Source organism: Spea bombifrons, chromosome 1 (genome assembly GCF_027358695.1).
Source record: "Spea bombifrons isolate aSpeBom1 chromosome 1, aSpeBom1.2.pri, whole genome shotgun sequence".
Lineage (NCBI taxonomy): Eukaryota > Metazoa > Chordata > Amphibia > Anura > Pelobatidae > Spea > Spea bombifrons.
Window position 1 is genome coordinate 36,236,883 of NC_071087.1, and position 23,719 is coordinate 36,260,601.

A 23,719-nucleotide genomic window follows, 5' to 3' on the forward strand; every position below is an offset into this window, starting at 1 on the left:
CAGTCTGTATAACAGTGTAAATTTTCTGTCCCCTCAAAATAACTCAACACACAACCATTAATGTCTAAACCTTGGCAACAAAAGTGAGTACACCCCTAAGTGGAAATGTCCAAATTGGGCCCAATTAGCCATTTCCCCTCCCCGGTGTCATGTGACTCGTTAGTGTTACAAGGTCTCAGGTGTGAATGGGGAGCAGGTGTGTTAAATTTGGAGTTATCACTCTCACATTTCAACATGGCACTTCATGGCAAAGTGTATGGTGTACGTATATTATGTTAGGTGTTTGTGTGATAATGTATGGTGTTAGCGTGTGTGGCTGCTAAAGTGATATTGTGTTAGTATATGTCTGTGTGCGCTACTTGCAGGGAGGGGCACCAAAGGAATCCTGCATCCAAGCAGCAGTAACCCTAGGCTCATCCCTGCCAGTGACTTACTAAGGTACGTGTGGTAATAATGTTCCCTAACCCCTAGGATTTACAGGATGCTTAGACTGTGTGGTTTTAATTAGAAGGCTCACACAGTATTCTCAGATTCTAATAGACATGGACCATGTGCCTCTACTGCCCGTGCATGACCTACCTAAAAGAAAACCCTAATATCAAGGGCATGGAAAACTAAAATATTTGTGTCTAGGAGTAGTAGGGTATGTATATCTAGCCCTGGTAATATTTTTGCAGGCTTCAGATGGATAGTAGGGCAACTATTGTTAGATCTTCTATAATCAATAAGCAGTAGATTTATACTCAAAATAAAACAAAATATTTTAAACTGTGAAAGCTAAACTAAAAATGCTGAATGCGATAATTATTATAGAGATACTATTGGATAATACTCACGGAGAGATAGCCCAATCCAAAGCACTCTCTGCCGAGAGGTGATTCTTCTCCTCAGTTATAGGACACACAGTTGGCGTGAGTGGCTGCGGAGAAAGGGAGTCTATGCTACCGGTGGGTGTATCTTCCTTGGGAGGACTGTTATTCTCAACTGAAATTAAAAAAATATATATATTCACAAACCAATGTTAAAATAAAACCATGGTCAGTAAAACATTTTCTATTTATTCCACCAATTTCTCTGTATCTTAGAAAGTTTCCACTTTTATTTAAATATTTTCCAGCACGCCAGACTTGACATAAAAAACTCCTCCATTTTGTAAGGGCTCCACATATTTTATTACTATTTGACTTACAAAGCTAGTGTCATGGCAAACAACTGTTAAGTAGGGATACTGATTGGTTGTGGTCCATAGTGAACACATACCAAGAGATATATAGAGAAGGGCAAGCAAGGAGGCAGGAGGGCAACTGCACCCCTGGCCTGGTCTGATTTAAAGATGTTGGGTCACTGACTTTTCTAAGTGTTTTATGGAATGCTACATACGGCAACCAAGATAAAGAGAGTATTTCTTTTCATTCTGTTTCTGTAAATGTATATTGGACTGGACCAGAGGCAACCAAGACACTTGGCTAGTAATGCCCCCCTGTGCTAAAAGTTATCAGCCCTCCCCTGTGTATTTTATCACTCGACAGCTTAATGCTGAAGTCCAAGTCACAAGCATCCTTAGAGACCCCATGCTGCCACCTTTCGGATGCAGTGGATGAGCAGAATGTGGACACCAAAAACCCTTAAGTCCTGATAAGAAAAAAAATGCATTATAGTCTATATACATCTCTGATTATGTGGTGGCATTAGAATAGTTTTAGACTGCATGTGTGTTAAAATGTAGACCTTTTGCAAATGGGAGTGATCCCACTGTTGAGTGGCATTCCAAACTCACTGCTAGAGTTAAAGAAGAAACTTAGTTACCCAGCAAACTTGGAACGATCTCAAAATTCGAAATAAAAATCGTAATGGTAAGAAAATAAATAATTCAAGAATTAGGTCAGCCAGGGAAAATAATTCATTTTCTGTAAAAGAGAAAAAGACCGTTGGTGCCAGGGTTTCATTAATCATGGTGAAAACCTCCAAATGACACATTGTATAGAGAAGTAGAACACTGTAACTAAAAATCCAAAATCTGATGTTTCTTTTTATAAGCAGGTGGTTAGCATTAGCAACTAAAAGAGTTCATAGTAGGAACATAAGCCAGCAGGGTGAAGTAGCATTGCTGGTTTCCAGTAAGTTCACATCAGGCCAAAGAGCCTGCTCTTTTTAGATAGTATAGACCAGAATATGTCACTGCAGGGAGTGGTTATTATACAATAACCAAACTGTAATCAAAAAGATGGAGTTATGTATTAAAATAAACAGACACAGCAGTGTGGTGGCATAGAGATCTTGTAAATGTGACAAAGAATCTCCTAGACATAAGGCAATAAGTCTATAACCATCCTCCATTAATTTCAATGAGGTACAACTATCCTCTTGTCCACTCTAACCGTCAGCTCTAGAGTGGCTCGGTCACAGGCACTCCTCCCACCGTTCAACAGCCTAACCCAACACTAAACTCCACTGTTCCACCTACATACATTAGGGCACATTTATGGTGAATGACAGGAGCACAATCCTAATAACTAAGCCCCTCCTTTGGTGGTTCATCGTAAAACCCTTAAAAATGTCTCGTCTCTATTTTACATTTTTGTGAAGCTATGGTCTTCAGACCTGGACACAGAATTCTAAATAAGGTCTCACAAATAATCTATAAAGCAGTATTGAGCACCCCCCCAAGACAATCAGAGCTTGCTCAAATAGGAGCAGACATCTATCACAAAACCATTTTAAATCAGAGCGTAAATACATTCATGGCACACCTTTGCTTCTTTTTCATACACAAAAACATTTTATTAATTAGCCTAAAGTGTGTTTCTCATTACAGTTATTAACAATTGCACACTACACACGAGACCGATACTCATACTTACTTCTTTACTGGCATCTACTCTCACTATGCACTCTGTACGGTAAGCAACTCTCTGTACACCCCAAGCTGAACTACAAATCCATAAAAGAAAATGTACTACTCCAAGATATACGAACCAAATAAAAACCACCAGCTTGGACACATGATTTACTACTGTACATCCGTCTTCACAGTAATAAGAAATCTACCGGCTAACCAGTTTTATTATGTATCAAAAAGCAGGTTTAACTGGATCAGTATGTAACAAATCCGGGAATTGCAGTCTCGGAGCATTGTCTAGTCGTTAATTGGTTTGGGTCAGAGAACACCTGTTAGCAGTAACATATTTCATTGAAAGTTCCTGAGATCTCTCATGAGATTTTTTATGTGGATGGTGATTTACTCCCCCCCCCCCACCCTCGAGTTCCCTTATTTCTTGCACTTGTAAATACAGTTTCAGGAACAGAAATCTAATACCTGGCTGACACAATTCCAAGAGAACAGCTGGACAAAACCATGCTGAATCCAATCATATTTCACATAGCACTGCCAGATGGAAAAAGTCTAGTGAAAGATGTCTCAATGTTTTTCATGCCACCAAAGGTAGAATATATACTTCACAGTTGCATGATAAATAAAACAATCCTTAAAACTCTGCAGAAGATTTCTAAATCCAAACACAGCACTAGAAACTTCATTCCTATTAATGTTGAATGTCCAATGTTTTCCCAGAAATATTTTTTTTTTTTAATTTAATAAAATTTTGTCTCATTTATCAAGTTTAACAGGTACACTTGCGGCATAAAAGCAGGCACTGATACCGAAATCCTTATTTAGTAAATTAACCCCATTATAACCTTTGGGTACAAGAACAGCTATTGACTTGGTGATTTGTTTATGTGTTTATAACCTTTTGGAGGAAATAATATTTTCTAGGGGTTATTTGCTTAAGACTTCAAAATCATACGATCATAAGATTTGGGTCCACAATTTCACAGACAAATGTCCTGAAAATACCCAAAGTAATATTTAAGAATGAATTTATTTACCTAATTTTGGCCTCTCAGTGAGGGATCAATCACCCGACAGATGAATGTCTGACACGTTTCGCGCCCAGAGATGGCACCTACTCATAGGCATAATTATTTGCTTATTATACTAAAAAGGGTAATTAATGTTTTCTTTAGGTGGAACCAGACCTTAAAAAGTATTTTCTACAAAAGATTAGAAACCTCTAGTACACCAGTTGTTCAGCACAACTCTTGCAGGGACACACTCACTGGGGATTGGCCCAAAACATGTATAGGAAAATCAGGGAGATATAACTGTCCTGCAAACTCCCTCTTTAGTGAATATACTCTGATGGGCTGGCTTCTGCAAAAAACCCAATCCTGATCAACACAATTATCTCATATATTACTTCCATGGGTATACCCTTAAAATGTAGAAAAACATAAGCATGATACATTCGTAGGAATAATAACAGCGTCCGTCCATTATAGGAAATGAAGCAATGAGTTCAAGGGGAATTACTCTTACATTTTCTAGATGAAGGAACAATCCTGAATTGCCCATGACATTTAATATGCCACGCAAGATAAATGGAATCCAATAACAGTAATTGTCTGTCGAAGTTATTTATAGCCTTCAGTAGGGTAAACATGATATTTCTAGTTTAAATGGAGAGGTAGAATTATAGAAACCAGCATATTGATTAAACATATATTTATAAAAGTATTCTACAAACCACTAGGGACACTTACTGTTCTAGGACACTTGAGACAGCTGTGTTTTAGATATTGCAGACAAAGTAATGTAAAATCCCAGGTAAAAAATACTCACTATTTAGGACACTTCACAAATACACAAGTTTTCTATCAAACTTGGTTCGAAATTACACCTGTGTACAAGAAAAAATGACTTTGGTTGCAATTGCAAATGGAGGAACATATGGAGTTCAACACAATGTTTTTGTTGTGTTCTAGTAAGGAGCAATGGTGTACGGATATTCCATATTTGCTATTAGCTGTGTAACGCAACCTATTTATTTCTCATGCATCCTACTTGTAATTTTGTATATAGCAACCATCAGGTCTAGACCGTGACATTTCATCTGTCTGATCTATGCTTCTATTAGTTTTCCATGTGCTTGGGCATGACTGGATAGCACACAATGAGAGTGTTGTCTGCCAGAACGTGCTTTCAGCTGCTTCATGACTAGGTCTCCTGGTTAAACGTATCCCATTAGCTGCATGGAGCTGGTCCTCCCCTGGTGATCTGTGGGGTTCATTGCCATGGGTTTCAGGAGGCAAATGCTTTCTTCTCAAAATGCAAATACCTGTTACATGACATTCCCTTTCCCACCCACCATTCTAATCACAACTAGTTACATAATAGTTATGCGGGCTAATAAATTATATATATAAAATGTAATAGTTTCTTTTACGTATCCATACAATAACAAACAGGAGGTGTGGGTCCTAATTAAGATGGATGTTATGTAATGTACCCATTGTACAGCGGTGTGAAATATGATGGCGCTTTTTAAATCAATAAAAAATGAAAATGTGTTTTCCCCCATAGGAAATGTGGCCGGTCCCATCAACGCCAACACGACCACTTAAATAAATCAATGCAGCGAAAGCTAAAATAGTATAAACATTTGGTAAAGAGGGAGCATTTGCAGCGAATTTGGGGGAATGTAATATGTCTGGTAAAATCTGCCAACTGATTGATACTATATTATACTCATGCAATATGTACAAAAAACCCATCACACTATCTCAGGTCACAAAAGGTGCGTTTATCTCTCTGTCAAGGCTACTCACGACATTTGTCTCCATATTCTAAACACCGTGCCAGCAAACCTTTGCCCACACAGTTATAAATTGTGATATCAAACAGCTTTTGGAAGGAGAAAGGTATAAAGTTAGCTAGCAAGCAAGAAGCAGAGAAACCTTTCCGCGGTGAGACATGTTGTTTCCTCATTCCCATGCTCAATGAATGACAGAATAACGCTGCTGAACAATCCTGAAGACAAGTCCTGGAAATTTCATGTACATAGAATCCACCTTACATAGTATTTGTGGTAGCCCGTAAGTAAAAGGCGCAGGACTCATTATAAAACACAATCGTTTGCTGGAAAAGCTTCTTATACATTTACAAGTCTCATCTACTCTGTTTAAAGGTCGTTTCAGAATGCAAGAAAACTCGGCTAGCTAGAAAGCCTAACCAGGAAAAGAAAAAAAAAAGATTAAGATAAGTGCTTAGACTATATCTAATCCATTAAAAAGTCTGATTTCTATAAAGGTTCCCTGCATATCTTCAGCATTTAAAGCTGCCTATGCTGCATTCAGGGCCGTATTTACATGGGAACAAATATCTAAATTCTATTATTTAAATAAAAGCCACAAAAACAGAATTTCAAATATAAGAGTGGTAATTCTTCATTATGTAGTGCATTTATTATCAAATTCCATTCATTTTTTTTTATTAATCATTTTCCTCTAATACAAAAGCCCTTGAAACGTTTTACCTTGCATATGGAAAATTTAATTTTCTTTTTTTGCTTAGATGAAAGAGTGTTCACAAATTTAGTACTCCAATTTTTAGTACTCCAATTTTTTGGTCCCCACAGTTACTGCACCAAAGTAAAATGTAATACTATATTGGTATAAACGTTATGTGACGGGTACAATAAAAATGACAAACTACAGTTACATGGTTTTGATGCTTAATAAAACTCAGAAAAGTCACCTAGTTGGATTCCAAATGGAAAGTCAATTCTAACCGTTAACAATAAAGAGGCTGAGAGTTCTGAAGTCACACTGTGGCTCTATGTACCCTATCTATAGTTTCCACGTGGTATACCTGTGGGACAGCCTTTAAAGCAGATATGTCACTTTCTCATGTAAACTTACCGTATACATTACAGGCATTTACTATTGCTGCTTTTTTTTTAAATTATGTTTCTCTATGGTCCAAGGACCCCCCCCATATAATAACATTTTAATTATCAATTCTCCTAAAAGTGATATTATTATTATTATTATTATCATCTTTATATAGTGCCAATTTACGCAGCACTTCATACAATACATATAGACAGATATGAGGAGATCCAGGAGAGAAGCAAGTGAGTCAAGAAGAAGGTGGTGATTAATCCAGAAGTCAGCACACACAGTTTTACAAGTAAACTACTAGTTAGCCGAAGCAAAGGTGCTCACTGTTGAGTTCTCTGGGGCACAGACCATATTTAATATTGGTTTAACCACACATGATGGCAAACTCAATAATGAGACTACCAAGGTCAGCTGAATGATGTTGCTATCACGAACGCAACAGTGTCTGAACTCTTCAAGCGGACTACCTTACCAGTTCAATGGTGTTCAAGAGATGGTTAGAAAACCAACAGCTACGAAACTGGCACAACTTTAGGTTTTAAGGCTAGTGAAGGGATCTAAATGGAAAGTTGGTGGCTAGGAAGGACTCTTCAAAAGATGGTCCTTTACAGTAAAAAAAAAAAAAAAACTATTTAAGAAAACACAGAGAGAAAAACATGCTGTTTAACTTTTGATTAAAAGGTTGTGTGAGGTATATAAATCATCCCCCTATGGAGGTCTAGATTAGATCTAACATTCCTTTTCAAATCACACGGATTGACAGGAGACATATACCATATTTCCTTTCATAAAACACTAAGACACAGCTATTTAGCAGCTGTCCAAAATTTGTTTATCTCTTTCATTTGCTGCCTTGATAGGACTCTCTTGTTCTATACAATCAGATATATTACTGGAGGCAACACATTTAATGACAGTGCATTGATAATTTATGAACAATCATACCAAATTTTAATCTTCATAATTTTTCTTCTTTTATTAACAACATGAGCTTAGTGTGCCAGTCCCATGCTGCTTCACATTATCCGATAATGAATAAATAGCAGTGAAAGACAGCAAAAGACACACGGAAGGAGGTCACAGAAGAAGCAATAGAACCTACCACAGGAACAGCCTCCTTGATTTTTAGGAACTGCCTCAAGAAAGACAAAGACTCCACTGTGGAGATTGCCCAGACCTAGAAATATGTAGAAATGTAGATCATTTCACTCCTTTGATTGGTCCTCTAGAGTGCAAAGTTTAATATGGGAGCACATTCCTTCTTTTGGTATTATTTCTTCATTTAAACACACAGTAAAATTGCACACCTAGTACGGTTAAGCGTTTAAGCGTGGAGGGGAAGAATTTAGGATGTCTGTGCATAAGCATTATGTTTTATTTAATCGTTTATCTAATCTTCTCAAGTTACATAATGGGGGTCTCTTAACAAAACACAGGTAGGGGGGTTATAGATTGGAAAAAAAATCTTGTGTTCACAAAACAGGGGGTCGGGGAGGGCTGTCACCTTCTGGCTTAAAGGACACAAAATCCACTACCCTCCCCCCCTTTAGACACTACTTCTAATATATGTATGCACTCTAAATAACACAAACACTAATCCACACTACTACACTTGAATTTACCACACTATCACCATAACCTCGGCCACAGCCTTTTTCTCACACACTGCCTTTTTGCTCACACACTGTGCAAGTGGCCACACTATTGACACGCGGTCACATAACATGACCCCCCCACAGTGCAAATAAGCAAACTTGGACTGGTCCTGTTTGATGAATTCTGGACCAGCCTAGGAGTGTCCCCCTGCCCCTTCAGCCCATCCTAACAAGGGTTTTAACTTTGAGGGAGTTGCAGATTAGTCAAGGTAAGAAGAATGGATACAAAAATATGGTTTTGGTCACAAAAGCTTTCAAGCTTTTAGATTTCGAAAACTTTACACACTACTACTACACATTCAATTATCCGGGCGCCGGGCAGGTGTTTTTTTTCTCTTTCATTTTGCCCTGCTGGGGGCAAACAGCAGGGTTAGGATCCAGATCCCCCGCAGTCGCTCCTCTGCTGCCGGCACTTCTGCCGGGGTTCTATGACGGAGCGCTGGTGTGACATAACCTGGCCAGGTTATGTCACACCAGTGCTCCACCACAGAAGCCCCGGCGAAAGTGCCAGTAGCAGAGGTTGTTTATCTGCATCACGCAGCCTTTCGCCGGCTGCCAGAGAGCACGACGCAGGTCTCCTGCAGCGCTGCAGGGGATCCCCTCTCTCTCTCGGGGGCAGAGTAGCATATCTAGTGGCAGAGTGGCATATCAGGGGTAAAAGACATATCAGGGGAACAGAGGGGCACATCAGGGGAGCAGACGGGCATATTAGGGGGACATAAAGCATATCTGGGGTGCAGAGTGGCAAATCTATAAGTAAGGTGCATTATGAATTAAGGGGGCGGGACTTAAATTGCCTACTGGTTTTCCAAATTTCTTGTTGTATATAACCTATACTAAACTGTGTAATAGATACCAAAAATGTTAAAATACATGTATTCCTGTTCATTAGATAAAAACACTTTTAATAGGTATTTTGTCTTTAAAAAATACTTTTTCACTCCCTTTATGCATTTATTGGTATGGTTTTCTGTCCTATTTAGCCTCACAACAAAAGAAGGTATATTCTGTTAGCAATAACATGCATTTGTTACCTGAATGGAAAAAAATAAAGTGCTTATCTTTAGGTTAAACTGCAGTCCATTTTTCATGCCACTTTTTAAATCAATTTTTTAAAGCAATTGTGCGCTGGAGGTCTCAGACTCCCCGTAACTCTTGTGTGAGCCAGCATTGGAGCTGGCTGATGGTGACAATTTAATTAAACACTCGGCTATCACGTGTCTTAAAGTGCATACGACAACCGAGCGACCAGGGTCGCTTTAAATATGTCCATCACATCCGTTGGGGGCATAACATCCTTTGACCTCCCTAACCATCCTATTACGTTCCACTGCCCACAAAAGTGAGACAGGTCATAGGGACTGGCCTGTTTAAATCAGGAGAGTTGAAAGGTATGGTACAGTACAATACAATAATGCCTTATCAATATTCTCCTTTCCCGCACCATTTTATTTTAAACTGCTCCACTTTTTTCTATCCCTTCCAATGCTTCATATGACTGACTGTAGAAAAGCCTGAGGTCTGTTTATTTCAATGACCTTTGAATAATATTTTCCAATTTCTGTACCAAGAAAAATAAGGTTGGGTATTAATAAATTCATCATTCTTTCACACATTCTGCGCTACAGAGCATTTACTAGTCATGACATATAAGAATGATTTTTTTTCCCCTGCTGCTTCACCATCTTTCACTCATTAAGTCGACGTTCTTTAAAAATATCTATATTTCAAACACACTGCTGAAAGTAATACACTAAGCAGGGTTTGGAAGACTTTTTTTTTGTAAATCCAAATTTTAATAAGCAGGGAAACTTCCAAGGCCATATTATCCAATTTAAACAGCGTATTGTCACAGGAATCAGGAACAGAATCTACTTCACTTTAATCATAATGCAAAATAGTAAATGCATGTAGGGAATAACTACACTAGGTCAATTTATTTCACTTGTGTTTGATACTTGATGGGTAATTGTGCATGTTTTTGTTTTGTACAATTTGACATTAGTATACATATGCAATTAAAACCTAAGCAAATGTTTGAATTTATCTATCTATCTATCTATCTATATATCTATATATATATATATATATATATATATATATATATATATATATATATATATATATATATTCTGACACTTATTTACACCAACCCAACAAACAGTTTTGTGGGAGAGAGACCTGCATATGTGGACACATTCCCAATGGACTAAAACATTGCATTTTTTCATACACACTACAATACAAATTTGTTTTGATATGGTCCAAAAACCTGCCATGACCTTCTAGTTGGGACCATTCTGGGTCATTGATGGAAATGGACAATTTTAGACAAGAAAAAATGTAAATAAAATCACCATGTTTAAGAAGTAAAAGTTCACAGATAAAAATGTCCTGCAAAAAGCAGTTTGTTTTCCATTAATACGCCATACGCTGACCCTAAGTTCTGGAGGATCATTTGCGCTCTAGGGCTTCGGGATCATACACGCTGCTCACGGAAACTTTAACTACTGTTTCAACAAGATTCTGAAATCCTTGTCATCCTGATTTAAGCTGAGAGCATCCGGATATATACATTGTTATCCATTATATAGATCTTAATTTAAATCAAAATACAACTAGTTCACTGAGGAATATATAGATGTAAACCTCTCAGTAGCAATCATGGATTAAAATTTGTATAGCGAAAATTTAACTTTTTATTTTTTTTATGACTCAAGGTAACTAGCACTAAAAGATGCATTACCAATGAAACATGTAAAAAAAAACCTAGATATATTTCTTACAATAAAATTTTTAATAAGCAGTGATAGATTCTTCTGTGATATGCCCACTTTGTATTTTGCTTGAATATCTGAAATGTCATTCTGATTATTTAAAATTGGCATTGGGAAAGCAGGATGTGACAGATTGTTATGTGTCTCACTCCTTTCACATTGATGCAGTTACAGAGCCTGTAATACTTGGACTGACAAACAATATGATTAAAAAACCATGACAGATGGAATTCACATCACTTTAAAATATACATTAAAAGTCATTTAGAATAAGACAGGGTGTGGGAGCCAAACTCTTTATGGTAACTAAACGGCCAACGTTTCACACCAAACATGCAAACTGACCAGTGTTCACTCGATTGTTGGCATTTCCAAGTCTATTTTATTGTAAGAATCTTTATGACAAAACAAGTGTAAGGGGCAGGAGTGACCTGCTATTTTTTGTCCCGATCGCACAAAAATGCCAATATGAAGCTTCCTGTATTACTAAAGGTGTGTATTGGCACCCTGACAGCACTGATTATGTGCAGTGCTTCATACCCACCTCCCCAATATTTCAGGTGTCCAAAGAGGACACCTTTGTTTGGCAGGAATGCAATCGGGGAAAGGCAAGGTTGCAATCAGGCCCAAGGAGCCACGTTGTGCCCTCATGCTGCAACAGCCCAGACCTCCATGTTATAGCTCCCTGGGTTGGTCCACAGAGATCAGAGGATCTCCCCAACCGGACCAATATCTCTTCTGCCTACCAATGTGGGAGAACAGGGCAGCTCAGAGTGACAGTGCTCGAAAAGTGGGACTGTCCCACCAAAAAAGGGTCAATTAGAGGCATGGTGCTTATGTGACAAGCTGAATATCAAACCTGGCTGCCAGCTCACGGCATCTCGTTGGAACTGAGCTGGCCAGTTTTTTAATCCTTATTCAAACTTTCTAACCTGAGTTTATAATGCTGCATAATCTGCTTTAGTGAATTAATCTCCACTTACTTTCTCTATCATCCATGGTACTAGTGAATGTCTGAAAACATGCAAACCGGATATATGAATGATGCACTTTTTATTTATAATTAAGCGGTAAGAAAGAACTCAATTTTGTAAACAAAAGGACAACAGCTTGCACTTCCATCTGTAAAAATGTAATTACATGTTATAAACAACTGCTGAATGTAGAGCTACAAGTGTTTGGATTAAATTAAAAATATAGTTTTTTTATTAGTTTTTTTTCTTACTAAGTCAAAATATATATATTTTTACTTTTTATGTAAAAAGAAAATCAGTGATGTACCAATAGTGCGATTAAGGCAGTCGGGACACCACATCTATGTAAGGTAGGAAAAAGTCAAACTTTTTTAACCCTACTGCTTAATTCTTCTCATTACATTCGTCATTAAGTTTCACCTTAATTCAAAATGTTTTGTTTACTAAAATGTCCCTCCTTACATTTAGTCGCCCAAACTGATAATTGTCTTTCTGGTTCCTCACTACTCCTCAGTGCCATACAGAGGTTGTTTTTTCATTTAATAACTAAACTATGGCATGTACACAACAGAATAACACTGAACTAAGAATATACTGGAGTTATTGGTCAATGCACTGGCGTATTTATTGGGGTCACTGGCCTAGACCTGAGCCAGGGCAGCACCCTCACACAACAGAAGGCTCCTTCGTGACCTTTACTGGCCTTCTTTGTGCAGAGAAGATACTACAGAGGTTTGGCATGATAACTATGTTTTCCCTCTAACTGACTCAATGGCAGCCAGGCAGCACTAGGGAGGCCAGTGCCTCAATTGGAGACTAGCCCTTAGTAAGTCAGCTAGGGTGACCACATCAGCCATGTTTTCCAAGACACATATAATTGTTACACATTGCTGACCATCCCAGATAAAATGCTGCCCTGCAGTATGGGGAATGTATAACTGACTAATTGGTTCCCTTCCATAAGTCTATACATTTATACAGAAATATGTAAAAATGATGTGTGTCACCCTAGCTCTCATGTCCCCCTGACTGGCTGCCCTAAGCGAGAATAATTAGCTTGGTCTAAGTACCAATAATATACAAATTGCAATCGAAAACGAGTGATTATACAAAATTTGGCATAACGTAATTTGAAACCACATAACTTGTACATTGCTTTTATCCTATAGTTGCTGGTGTAATTAATATATATATATATCAATGATTGCAAGCATACAACAGCACTGTACCTATCCAATATGACAACGACTAGGGAAATATATTGAAAGCCATCTCATAGAATTGACTGTGCATTACGTATGGTCTGCTCTGTATGTCCCGCAGAAGAAATTCACCAGGATTTGTTATTCATAATTAGTTAAGTTGCTGAGATATAAGCTCTGATAGCGCCATTCTTTAACCCCATTTAGTTCTTGCTAAACTGCCTTCTTCAAACATCTTCTTCATGTCAAAATTTATACAGTACACGCAGTATATCTTTCTCTTAGAGGCTCTCAATGGCCCCATACAGCTCCAGGGAAGTGCGAGCCTCACTTATAATATGAAAAGTACGAGAGAGCATAAGGGAATATTTGTAGTAAATAGTCAAGTTAATTCTTCTAGAACCACAATGAAAACATAAAAACGCTACAGGCATAAAGTTTGCTGAGTGAGCTTAAAGCCAGCATTTTGTCTTATGATTAGGAGGGGGTATGAGATCAAGTGAAACTTTAGTACTGAATCAGTAAATATTATACCTTCAGCACGTGTTTGTTTTTTTAAACTTTCCCTTTCACTGTGCGCAGAATTCATTTCTCCTTTTGTAGGATAATAAAGATACCTACATGCACGGTTCATGCTTGCTATTTTTCTCACGTTTGAATGGTTTACATTTTCAACTTAAAATATGGTTACACAAAGCATTAGATATGTTACAATGTGACCCCCACAAAACTTCCCAGAGTTGGCCTATTATAATGAATACTAAAGTCTGCGAAATTAAACTATCGTTCAGTGGAATAGAGAAATACTGAGCGCGTGTTTTCAGAGAGCAGTTATTGGGATGAAATTATATCTATTGCAGGGGCTCCCAGATGAGACTTTACTAATTCTTGCCGGAAATAAGGAAACCTACAAAAAAAGCATTCCATATGTTATGCCTCTTCTGCTCTTCTATTGAAGTATTATTAACTGCATTGCAAGCTTCCAGCTCATGTGCTTCTGCTTAAAGCATTTATTGACCACATCTAGACCTTGTTGTATTTAATTCTTGGTTACAAAATTCCAGCTCACATACAGATGCCTGAGACCGTAGTCTTAAAACAGACCATTAAAGGCTGTCCACCCTGTTTCTGTATACATAATACATGTACGTAGAAATCTTATGAACTAAGCGATATCTACCATTAACTGAATAACCATCACCGACTAACTAGATCATTCTTAAGACATCCCTGTAGATGGGATCATCCCATTATGTGCTTTGGGGACCACACCACTTTTTACATTTGCCAAAATACTTAGACTTTCATTCTATGTGAATTCTGCACAGTTTTGTTACATGATAACAGAACATTTTTTAAGATAAATAATAATGTTTTTTGAAAATGTAAGTTAAAACAAAGATATTCAGAAGTGACTTACTATTGTCAAGCTCCAAGCAGAGATTGTATACAGCAAGGGGTCTCTTGTTACGTTGTCTTCTTGACTGCCGTGGAGGGGCACTCGGAGGAGATATGGACATAGATAGCGGCTCTCCCACAGAGTCATCAGGAGGGTTACTAAATATCTGAAAGCGAGCATTCAAAACACATTAATTATTTCCTCTTGGCAGGAACAGAAGTGACACCAAAGTAAACCTTTATCAAAACTGGAACAAATTCAAGACGGCTACAATTGAACATCCTAGACTCATAGGACATAATTACATTGTATTACTAATGAAACAAACAAAAAAAAAAACATGCACATATCCACATCATGGTAGTAGCCACAGAATGCTCAGCCGCAACATTTTTAAGTGCATCTTTAAAAAATGTCTATCGCAATCAGTCTATTGCCTGGATATCAGAATCAGGAGTACCAGTGCAGCAGAGGAAATATTAAAGAACTGAGAACTTTAAAAGGAAAATATGGTTGTCTTTTTTTTTCTAAAATGCCGTTTTGTCTTGCGTTGTTCCATTATACTTTATCTGCTCACAAACTATACTGTCCTGAAAGCTTATAGTCCCCTATGGATCTTTATCACTTTGCTCTAGCAGAAGCAACAAAGACCTGGCATGGCTGGGTTTCACAATGCAGAAAGATAAGAACTTAGTTTGTTCATGTAGGAGACAGAAAGAAAAAGGCTAAGCATAAATATGTTTTTTGTCTTATTTTAATTAGTATTTTGTACAAAATTGAAAGTACATTTTATAAATAGCTAAAACACACACTTTGGATTTCCTGAAGGTTATAAACATATCAGAAACAAACATTATGAAAAGGAATTATCGCTGACCCCTTCGCTGGCACACAGCCCTATAAGTCAGACATACAGAACTATATATACCATCCATTATAACCCATGTTTATAGATCTAGTATGTATCTGTGTATATCCAAGCAAGATTAAAATAGATCAATGTTGAATGAAAATATTTAAGTTACATTAGTTACGTGATTAGATATTTTTGTTTCATTACTAGAGTAATGGCATATTAAATACGTAGACCTTTTACGATCCCTAGCCTTTAGCATATGCATCCTCAAAGCACGTGCATGCATAGAAGCAAAATAAAATACAATCTAGTAATTATTTATATAATTATTACATTGCACAGAAAAACAACCATAGATAGTTTAAGCTTCCTGTAACTGTAATTTATGTTCTTATTTGTTTTTATATGTTTTTATTTGCGCATGCACCACTGCACCTTATACACTTGTCAATAACTAGCTCTGAGGCATGGAACTCTGCTTTCCACAATATATATCTTGTTGCCTCTCACTGCTAAGAAACCGTAAATTCAAAATATTTATCACTTGAGGTCAAAGAATTTGCCTGCTAAGCTATTTTTTTTTTGCTCATGCAAGTCATTTGTTTTGCTGGTAGAACCACACTGCCCTCTTATGTGTACTGCTCGGGATTCAACAAAGCACGTCCGGCAGACCTTCCCTTGTCTCACCATATTTTACCTTAAAACATGTGTTGTGTTGTTAGCTCAGTTCTTTGTTGGTTAAAAGGGACACTCCTCATATGCGTTTTTTTGCGGTGTCCATTTTGCAAATGCATTTGCTCTTTCCTCCATCCTCAGCAATCTTCTATGAACAAGATGTATTGGGCCAAACACATCTCCTTGCATGTAATATACTCATCTACAATAAACTCCAGCTGTGGCTCAGTGACCCCTGTGTGTAAGTGCAGCAAGCATTCCCATTGTTTTGAATGACAGTCCGTTCCTTTAAGCAACCAATCAGTGACAACAAATGTCAGTCCATGGAGTAGGGGGGCAGCTGTTGCAGCAGGGCTCCAAACTTCTGCTTCAGTTACTGTAAGTGTTTTTCTTAACTTTTTTCTCATTTTGGAACAATGCATATTAAAGTACTCACAAAGCCCCCCTGTGTGCCGGCATTGGGTAAAACATCCTGGTCCTCTGCACACAGTGAGGAAGCCTAAATGTGAGGTCCTGTGCAAATAGAGACACAGGCAAACACACTGGAAGGGCATCGAAGGTCCAAAAACAGGTCCAAGTTTTGCTTTTGATGCCACATCTCAGATCAAGATGGGTTTTTACTCCTTCCAAAAAGCAACACGCAGTCCCAAAAACATTGCACTACTGGAAATGTTATGTAAACAACGCCTATATATGTCAGAAGTCATTTGATTTGATAGTGTTAATTGTTAAAATAGTAACATATTACTTACTATTATGTGGTAAATATGTGGGATAGAAAAGCTTTGCCATGGCCTCCCCTTTGCTTGAGCAAGAATGTGTCATTTTTTCTAGTAGATGTTTATTTATACTATATTTAGAACTAATTATAAATGGAAAGATGGCAGGGAATTGCAAAAGTTGGACGATATGATTTAGCTTCAGTAAGATCTCTTGGCTGCACCTTTACTAGAGGAACAATAAACAGATCATCACACACATCCAAGCTCAAAAGTTTGGAGTCACTTAGAAATGTCTTTGGTTTTGAAAGAAAAGCAAATCTTGTCCCTTAAAAACCACGGGAAATGGAGCAGAAATACAGTGCAGATGTTGTTAATGTACTATTGTTGCTGGAAACGAATGATTTTTAATGGAATATCTTCATAGGCATACAGAGGCCCTTTCTCAGGAACCATTACGGTTGTGATCCGATGATACCGTGTGCTCGCTAATCCAAGTTTATGATTTAAAAAACTAACCAATTATTAGAAAACACGTTAGCACAACTATCGTTTTTCATAGAGAAAAAAATGACGATTCTAAGCGACTCCAAACTTTTGGACAATAGTACATTTTGAAGGGTATCCATGTATGAAGCCTCCTAATCTCTCCTTAAAATTAAAAACTTGTATGGAACATGTACACGGTTCCTGTATGAGAAATACTGCTGTTTACCCCACTTTTTCAAATGTTTTGTATGGAGTGGTATGAGCGCATCAGTGTTCTACAGCCCAAAAATATAAGTTACATTCTGTAAATAAAGACACAATTCGTTAAAATGAATTCCCCAGTTACATAAATCCAATAGGTCTTCAAGTCATACAAAAATTCTATGAAATATGTTCATTCTGTTTGGAGGCTCCGAACTATTCGCCTATTGAGTAGGTAAGTAGTTATGACACATGTTGGCATGGTAACGATAGAGATATTGTAAGGCTGACAATACAATGGCTTGGAATAACTGGCTTGCATGTCTGTCAAGGTCTTTACTTTGAATGATGGCCGTTATAGATTTTTCTTCGTAAAAATGTAAAACAATAAAATGTAAACATATGCTGCAGGATAATGTAAAGAAGAGCAGAAGAATAAGTGTAGAATGCTGTGGGGTAGAAGTCACTTCAAGAGTCATCAGGCTACATAAGGCAGATAAGTCCAATAATATGGAAACGTGTCAGTGAGGAAGGTTTTTTATTGTATTTATTGTCCTGTGTCGTGGAGGAATTTATTTTCATTTGTAACAAGTAATACACCTATATGCCTGTTTGGGACTTTGCCTGTTCTTTTTTTAATTGACTTATATGATGGATTGGAGGCAGAGTCCCCAGGAGGCTAGGACTACTATAGGGAAGTTGCTACAATTTATTGAAAACATAAGGTAGATATCTAACAAGTTCATTTTTTCTGAACATTCACATATTAATAAATAAAATTGTGCGTTTTTACTGTACATAAGGCAGATACTATATTGTGAGGTCGTAGCCCCTTTCAGCTACATGTAAAATTGCATCTGAAGTTTTACAACATACAGGAAACAATAAGGTTTATTTTACTTCTTGAGAGAAAAATTTGGCCATGGCTCAATACATCAAATCTGGTGTCACAAAGGACAAGCCGGAGGGTTGATATTGATGTGCACAGGCTCACTCCATCTTCCCACTTGATGGCCTAAAAGAATGGATGCTGTCTGATGTTGCCAGTCAAGGTGATGCCAAGGATCTTTCTTCAAAAGATGAGTCAATATATCCACAGCTACTTCTGTCAACTCATTGGTGTACAATAGAATAGCATGTGGAGCAGCATCATGCTCAAGTACCACCAGTCCACCGAAACACTCTATTCTTTCTTGAAATGTATTTCTGGGGCCATGTACAGAAATGTCCTGCAATGTCTTGTTGTCTGTGCAGCTCCAAAAACACACTCTGCAACAGGCTCCATCAAAGCAAGACATTCTTCGGCTTCAAGTCTGAAGAAATAACTCCATGGGTGTATGGGGGAACTGGATGCCACACACTATTTCTGCTGAATAAAAGTCAGTGCACCCTGTCCATATAAGACTCTATCCTTCCTCCAGGCATTTACACACAGGTCTCTGTCTGGAAGGCTGCATTTCCTTTGCACCGAAATTGGCTATTCCTAGCCACCTCGAGGATGTTCCTCTATTAAATTCAGGGGCTTCATGGCTTTCTTGCAGATCACTTTGACCTCTATGAATGAATCCTTGCCTGGGACAGATGCCAAAATCACTTTTCCATGGTCCCTGTGTCCTAGCATAAAATTCAACTTATAATAGGACACAGACATGGAGAGAAGGCTCCAAAATCAGACCACTTCCATCCTTATATCTGTGTCTTTTCATGGGAACCCCCCCCCCCGTGCCTGTAATCCCCCTGGCCTTAGTTTCACCTGCTGTCCCAGATCCAGGGTGTTTTTTTCTTAATTTCTACACCTCTTCATCTGCCTGTGTTGGTTCTTTGGCATTTGGTAGTCTTTTTTTTTTTTTTTTTTTTACTCCAGATGTTCTCTTTTTCATTAACAGTACATCTTTTCTTCTCTCTCTCTCTCTGTCAAGTGCCCAACTGCACGGAAGGAAGATAAGTGGCCTGCAGCTATATAGCAGTCATGTCAGAATGACTAGTTGAAACACAATAAGAGTTTTCAGACAAATTATTTTAGTTTATTGACGGAGCAGTCGTGTGTCTGTCATGTAACGTTACCTGAGTGTTTATATTTGGACGGTGAATTTGCATGCAACATAAACGTCTTCATCCCGCATTAAAAAGAAAATGTGTAAAACCACATTTTAATTAATGCAATCTATATACCTTATAATATAGAAACATCTTCTTTTTAACTAAAACTTCTCAAATGATTGTATGGTGTCTGTCTTTATAGATATTTTGTAAATACATTGATATGCTCAACTATACAATTACTCAACATACAAAAATGAGGATGGTTTCAATGGGTATAGCCATTTAACTTGGCAGGAAACAGTGTTGCAAATACATGATATAATAAATCAATTTAAAAACATGGTTAGATTAAAATTGTATCTATTAACATATTTTATTTAAAAGGAGGAATGGGGGGGGGTGCGGCTCAAGGCTCCGCCATTCTGCAAAACTTCACCCAGAATATTGAAGACAGATTCGCTGAGAAAGAGAGGCGTTTCTGTACCTCTCTTTCTCTGCATTATTTTGGCCTCTCTGGTGTGCATGGAGGCTCCGCTCTTTTGTGGAAATTCACAAGGAGGCCAATGTCCATGGGGAAGTGGACAAAGAAAGAAGACTTAAGGCGTAACGGACAAAGATGCAAGAGAAGAGGAGGTGCTGCGATTCACAGAGACTGGGATGGGGAAGCAGTAAGCGGAGAAGGTAGGGAGACATTCAGAGAGAGTGTGAGTGAGTGTGAGAATGAGGGACCAAATAGACCAAAAATAAAATAATATATTTGCTCGATTATAAGACGACCCTGATTATAAGACGACCCCCCAAAATCAAAATATTAATTTAGGAAAAAAACAAAAAGCCTGAATATAAGACTACCCTATAGGAAAAAAGTTTTACTAGTAAATATTAGTTCATGTAAACTAATTTTCATATTTAATAAAAGCTATGATTGAGAAAAATATATATTTTTTATTTCCTTTTACTTGCCAACCTGCCCCTCCCAGTTATGCACATCTGCCCCCAGGCTTGCCACTCTGCCTCCAGAAATGTCTTATACCCCCCTATTTGCCACTCTGCCCCATGATGTGCCTTTTAACCCTCTATATGCCACTCTGCCTCCAGAAATGTCTTATACCCTCCTATATGCCACTGTGCCCCATGATATGCCTTTTAACCCCCTATATGCCCCTCTGCCCCATGATATGCCTTATTAAAAGGCATATCATGGGGCTGAGTGGCATATAGGGGGTTAAAGTGAATTTCTGGAGATATATATATATAAAACTGCTAACAGCAATCACACTCCTATCAAGCCAAGGCAGCCAGTACATGCTGGAACCTGGGGGATGATAGTAGTGGGATTACAGCCTCCCTATACCATGCTACCACCACCATCCATGCTATCACACACACACACTCATTCACAAACATTTAAATACTCATTCATTCCATTAATCACACATTAATCACAAAAGTCCTCCCCCACCCCCTTACCTGAATTGCAGATCTCCCACTCGCAGACTTCTGCAGAGGCCCGGCTGTGCGAGCAACTTCTCTGGCCCCGCCCCCAGAGGAAGGAGGGGGGAGGTAGAGTTATGTGAGGACTGTGCTAGCGTCCTGTTCTCCTGCTGCGAGTAGCAGAGACGCTGCTCGCGATCAAAGCCCGGTAAGCAGCCTGGTCCCAGCAGACATTTTTTTGTCTGATTAGAAGATGACCTCAATTATAAGACAAGGGGTACTTTTCAGAGCATTTGCTCTGGAAAAAACCTCGTCTTATAATCGAGCAAATACGGTAAATAATAAAATAATTTTGTCCAAATCAGTTTTGGTAGCGTCTACATATTTTTGGTCACAGTGTATTTTCTACTACCTACAAAGCCTACTTATGTTAAAGTACCCTTTAAGGGTAGCGCACATGCTCACTGCACATCACTGATGTGATACAATAATTTATATTTGTGATAAAAAAAAAAAAAAAAAAAACTTTGGTTTGTGGTGCAGGAAATCAAATTTGTTTTCCCGTTTTAAGAACGGCCCATAGAAATGCTTGAATTTCCAGTAATGTTAACACTTTCAGTAATTTTAATGAACTCCGTATCCAAAGTATACACACAGTATGTAAAGGACGAAAGTGTATGTTTACCTTCTTATGATTTTCTATCAGGATTTCCACCACAATATTCTGAAACTTCAAATCCATAATGCCTGCGACGGTTTCCTCTTGAGGCCTCATTAATGTCGGACCAAACACAACACCAAGATTAGCGACAGTCATCAAATTCTGCTTGGCATGTTTTGAAACACTAAATAAAGGAAAATCAGGAAAATGTCAAATTATTAGCCCACTGATATGCCCATATACAAGTAATGAATGGTTTTCACACAACTTAAAAGAGAAGGGTGCCTTTATTCTGCACTGTTCAAAAAAAACCACATAGCATCAATAGTAACTGGGGCAAATTAAGGGTAAGGCCTGGCAGAATGCTAAATTTAAAGAAAATTCAGTTGGCCCCGGTGTGTATACTGAAAACTTTGAGGTCATAAACCTATTATGGGGTCTGGTAAGGAACAGAAGTCCGTCTTTATTTAGTTTTTAAAACTAGCATACAAAATACAACAGTTAATCTATAACAAACAAAAGTGGTGCATCCACCCAGGATTTACAGTATCCCAGTATGTCAGTTATAACAATAGTAAAATGTATACAGAAAAATGGTAGTGCACAACCTAAAAAGCATAAAAGGCATATATATTCAGATTACCAGATTGCTGCTAGAATAATGACCAACACGTACACAAAACAAGGCAAGAATTCAGCACATACCCAGCGAACATTCAAAAACCACCTAAGGCTTAAATATAGGGGGTTCCGTCACACTATATGGACATATTGTATACTTTAGGTGTTATTTTGAACAGTATTTGCTGGGTATGCTCTGAATTCTTGCCTTGTTTTGTTTAGTTATATCAATATATGGGTTGTATAATCAGGGGTAGGCACCAACATCGCTCATGGTGGACAATTTAATGATGCTCCACGGACCTTCACAGACCTTGCCACATACACATTGCCCATGCCTGTGTAAAATCCATTGGGCTCCCTAGAAGTATTTTTGTAACTGGATTATTTTTTGAGGTTTATTAATGTTTGTTACATATGGAATCAGATGGATGCTTACTTGGCTAAATGCTTGATGAGAATATCCAACATTTCTCTGTTCTTATCAGGAAGTTTATAAATTAAAAAGTGAATGGCGTTCACCCTGGATTCTGGGCTCCCACTTTCTGCAGAAATAAAAGATTAAGTTACAAGTGTTCTGCAAAACTGGTGTAAATCAAGTGCACAAATCATGCACTCCACACTGCACTCTATTCCCTACGCTAAACATCAAACAGGCACCAAAGCAATGAAGAATACCCTATAGCCCATAATGGAAAAATGTAATGACGGTCAAACTGCATAAAGCTCACTCTGTGTTCCATGATGCCCACCAATTTTGGTTGCTTGAAGCAGGCAAACGCTGCCAGCAAAGCACTCCTATTGAAGTCAATGTTATGCCCCCAGAAAAGTGATCACCAGAGTCAAATTCTGAAAGAGACTGGAGCTGGAGGGCCGGGAAATGCACTTGCAAACGTAATTATAGATAACACTCATCATCTGCATTAAAGTGCCTATGAGGACAGTATCTCTGTCTCTCTTACCCAAATACCGGTGTGAAATGTAGCATGAAAAAAATACATAGCCTTGCATTCTAGTTCAGAATGACTACAGGCAAATACACTGCTCCAAATGCTTTAAACCCCTTGAACAGTGTTGCAGAATACGACGGCCCTATATAAATCAATACATCATAATAAGTTGCAAGTGCTGCCATATTTGTAGCTTCACATTATGGTTACAGATTTCCTTCTGGATGGGGCGGGAGCTGTATATGTCAATAAATTATATAAGCCGCTACCAGCAACAGCTTTCGATAGTTTAATGAACTCATCACAATTAAAAGCGTAAAGT

General features: G+C 38.1%; 1 protein-coding gene across 1 annotated transcript in view; it reads right to left on the reverse strand.

Moving 5' to 3' along the window:
• Window positions 1–23,719, reverse strand: part of ARHGAP10 (Rho GTPase activating protein 10) — an 86,785-nt gene that overhangs the window by 14,925 nt on the left and 48,141 nt on the right. Inside the window, exons 17-20 of the mRNA XM_053460694.1 lie at window positions 22,887–22,992; window positions 21,851–22,010; window positions 14,770–14,914; window positions 837–984 (exon numbers count right to left, since the gene is read on the reverse strand). Coding sequence (XP_053316669.1) covers window positions 837–984; window positions 14,770–14,914; window positions 21,851–22,010; window positions 22,887–22,992 — 559 coding nt within the window. The remainder of the gene's footprint in view (window positions 1–836; window positions 985–14,769; window positions 14,915–21,850; window positions 22,011–22,886; window positions 22,993–23,719) is intronic.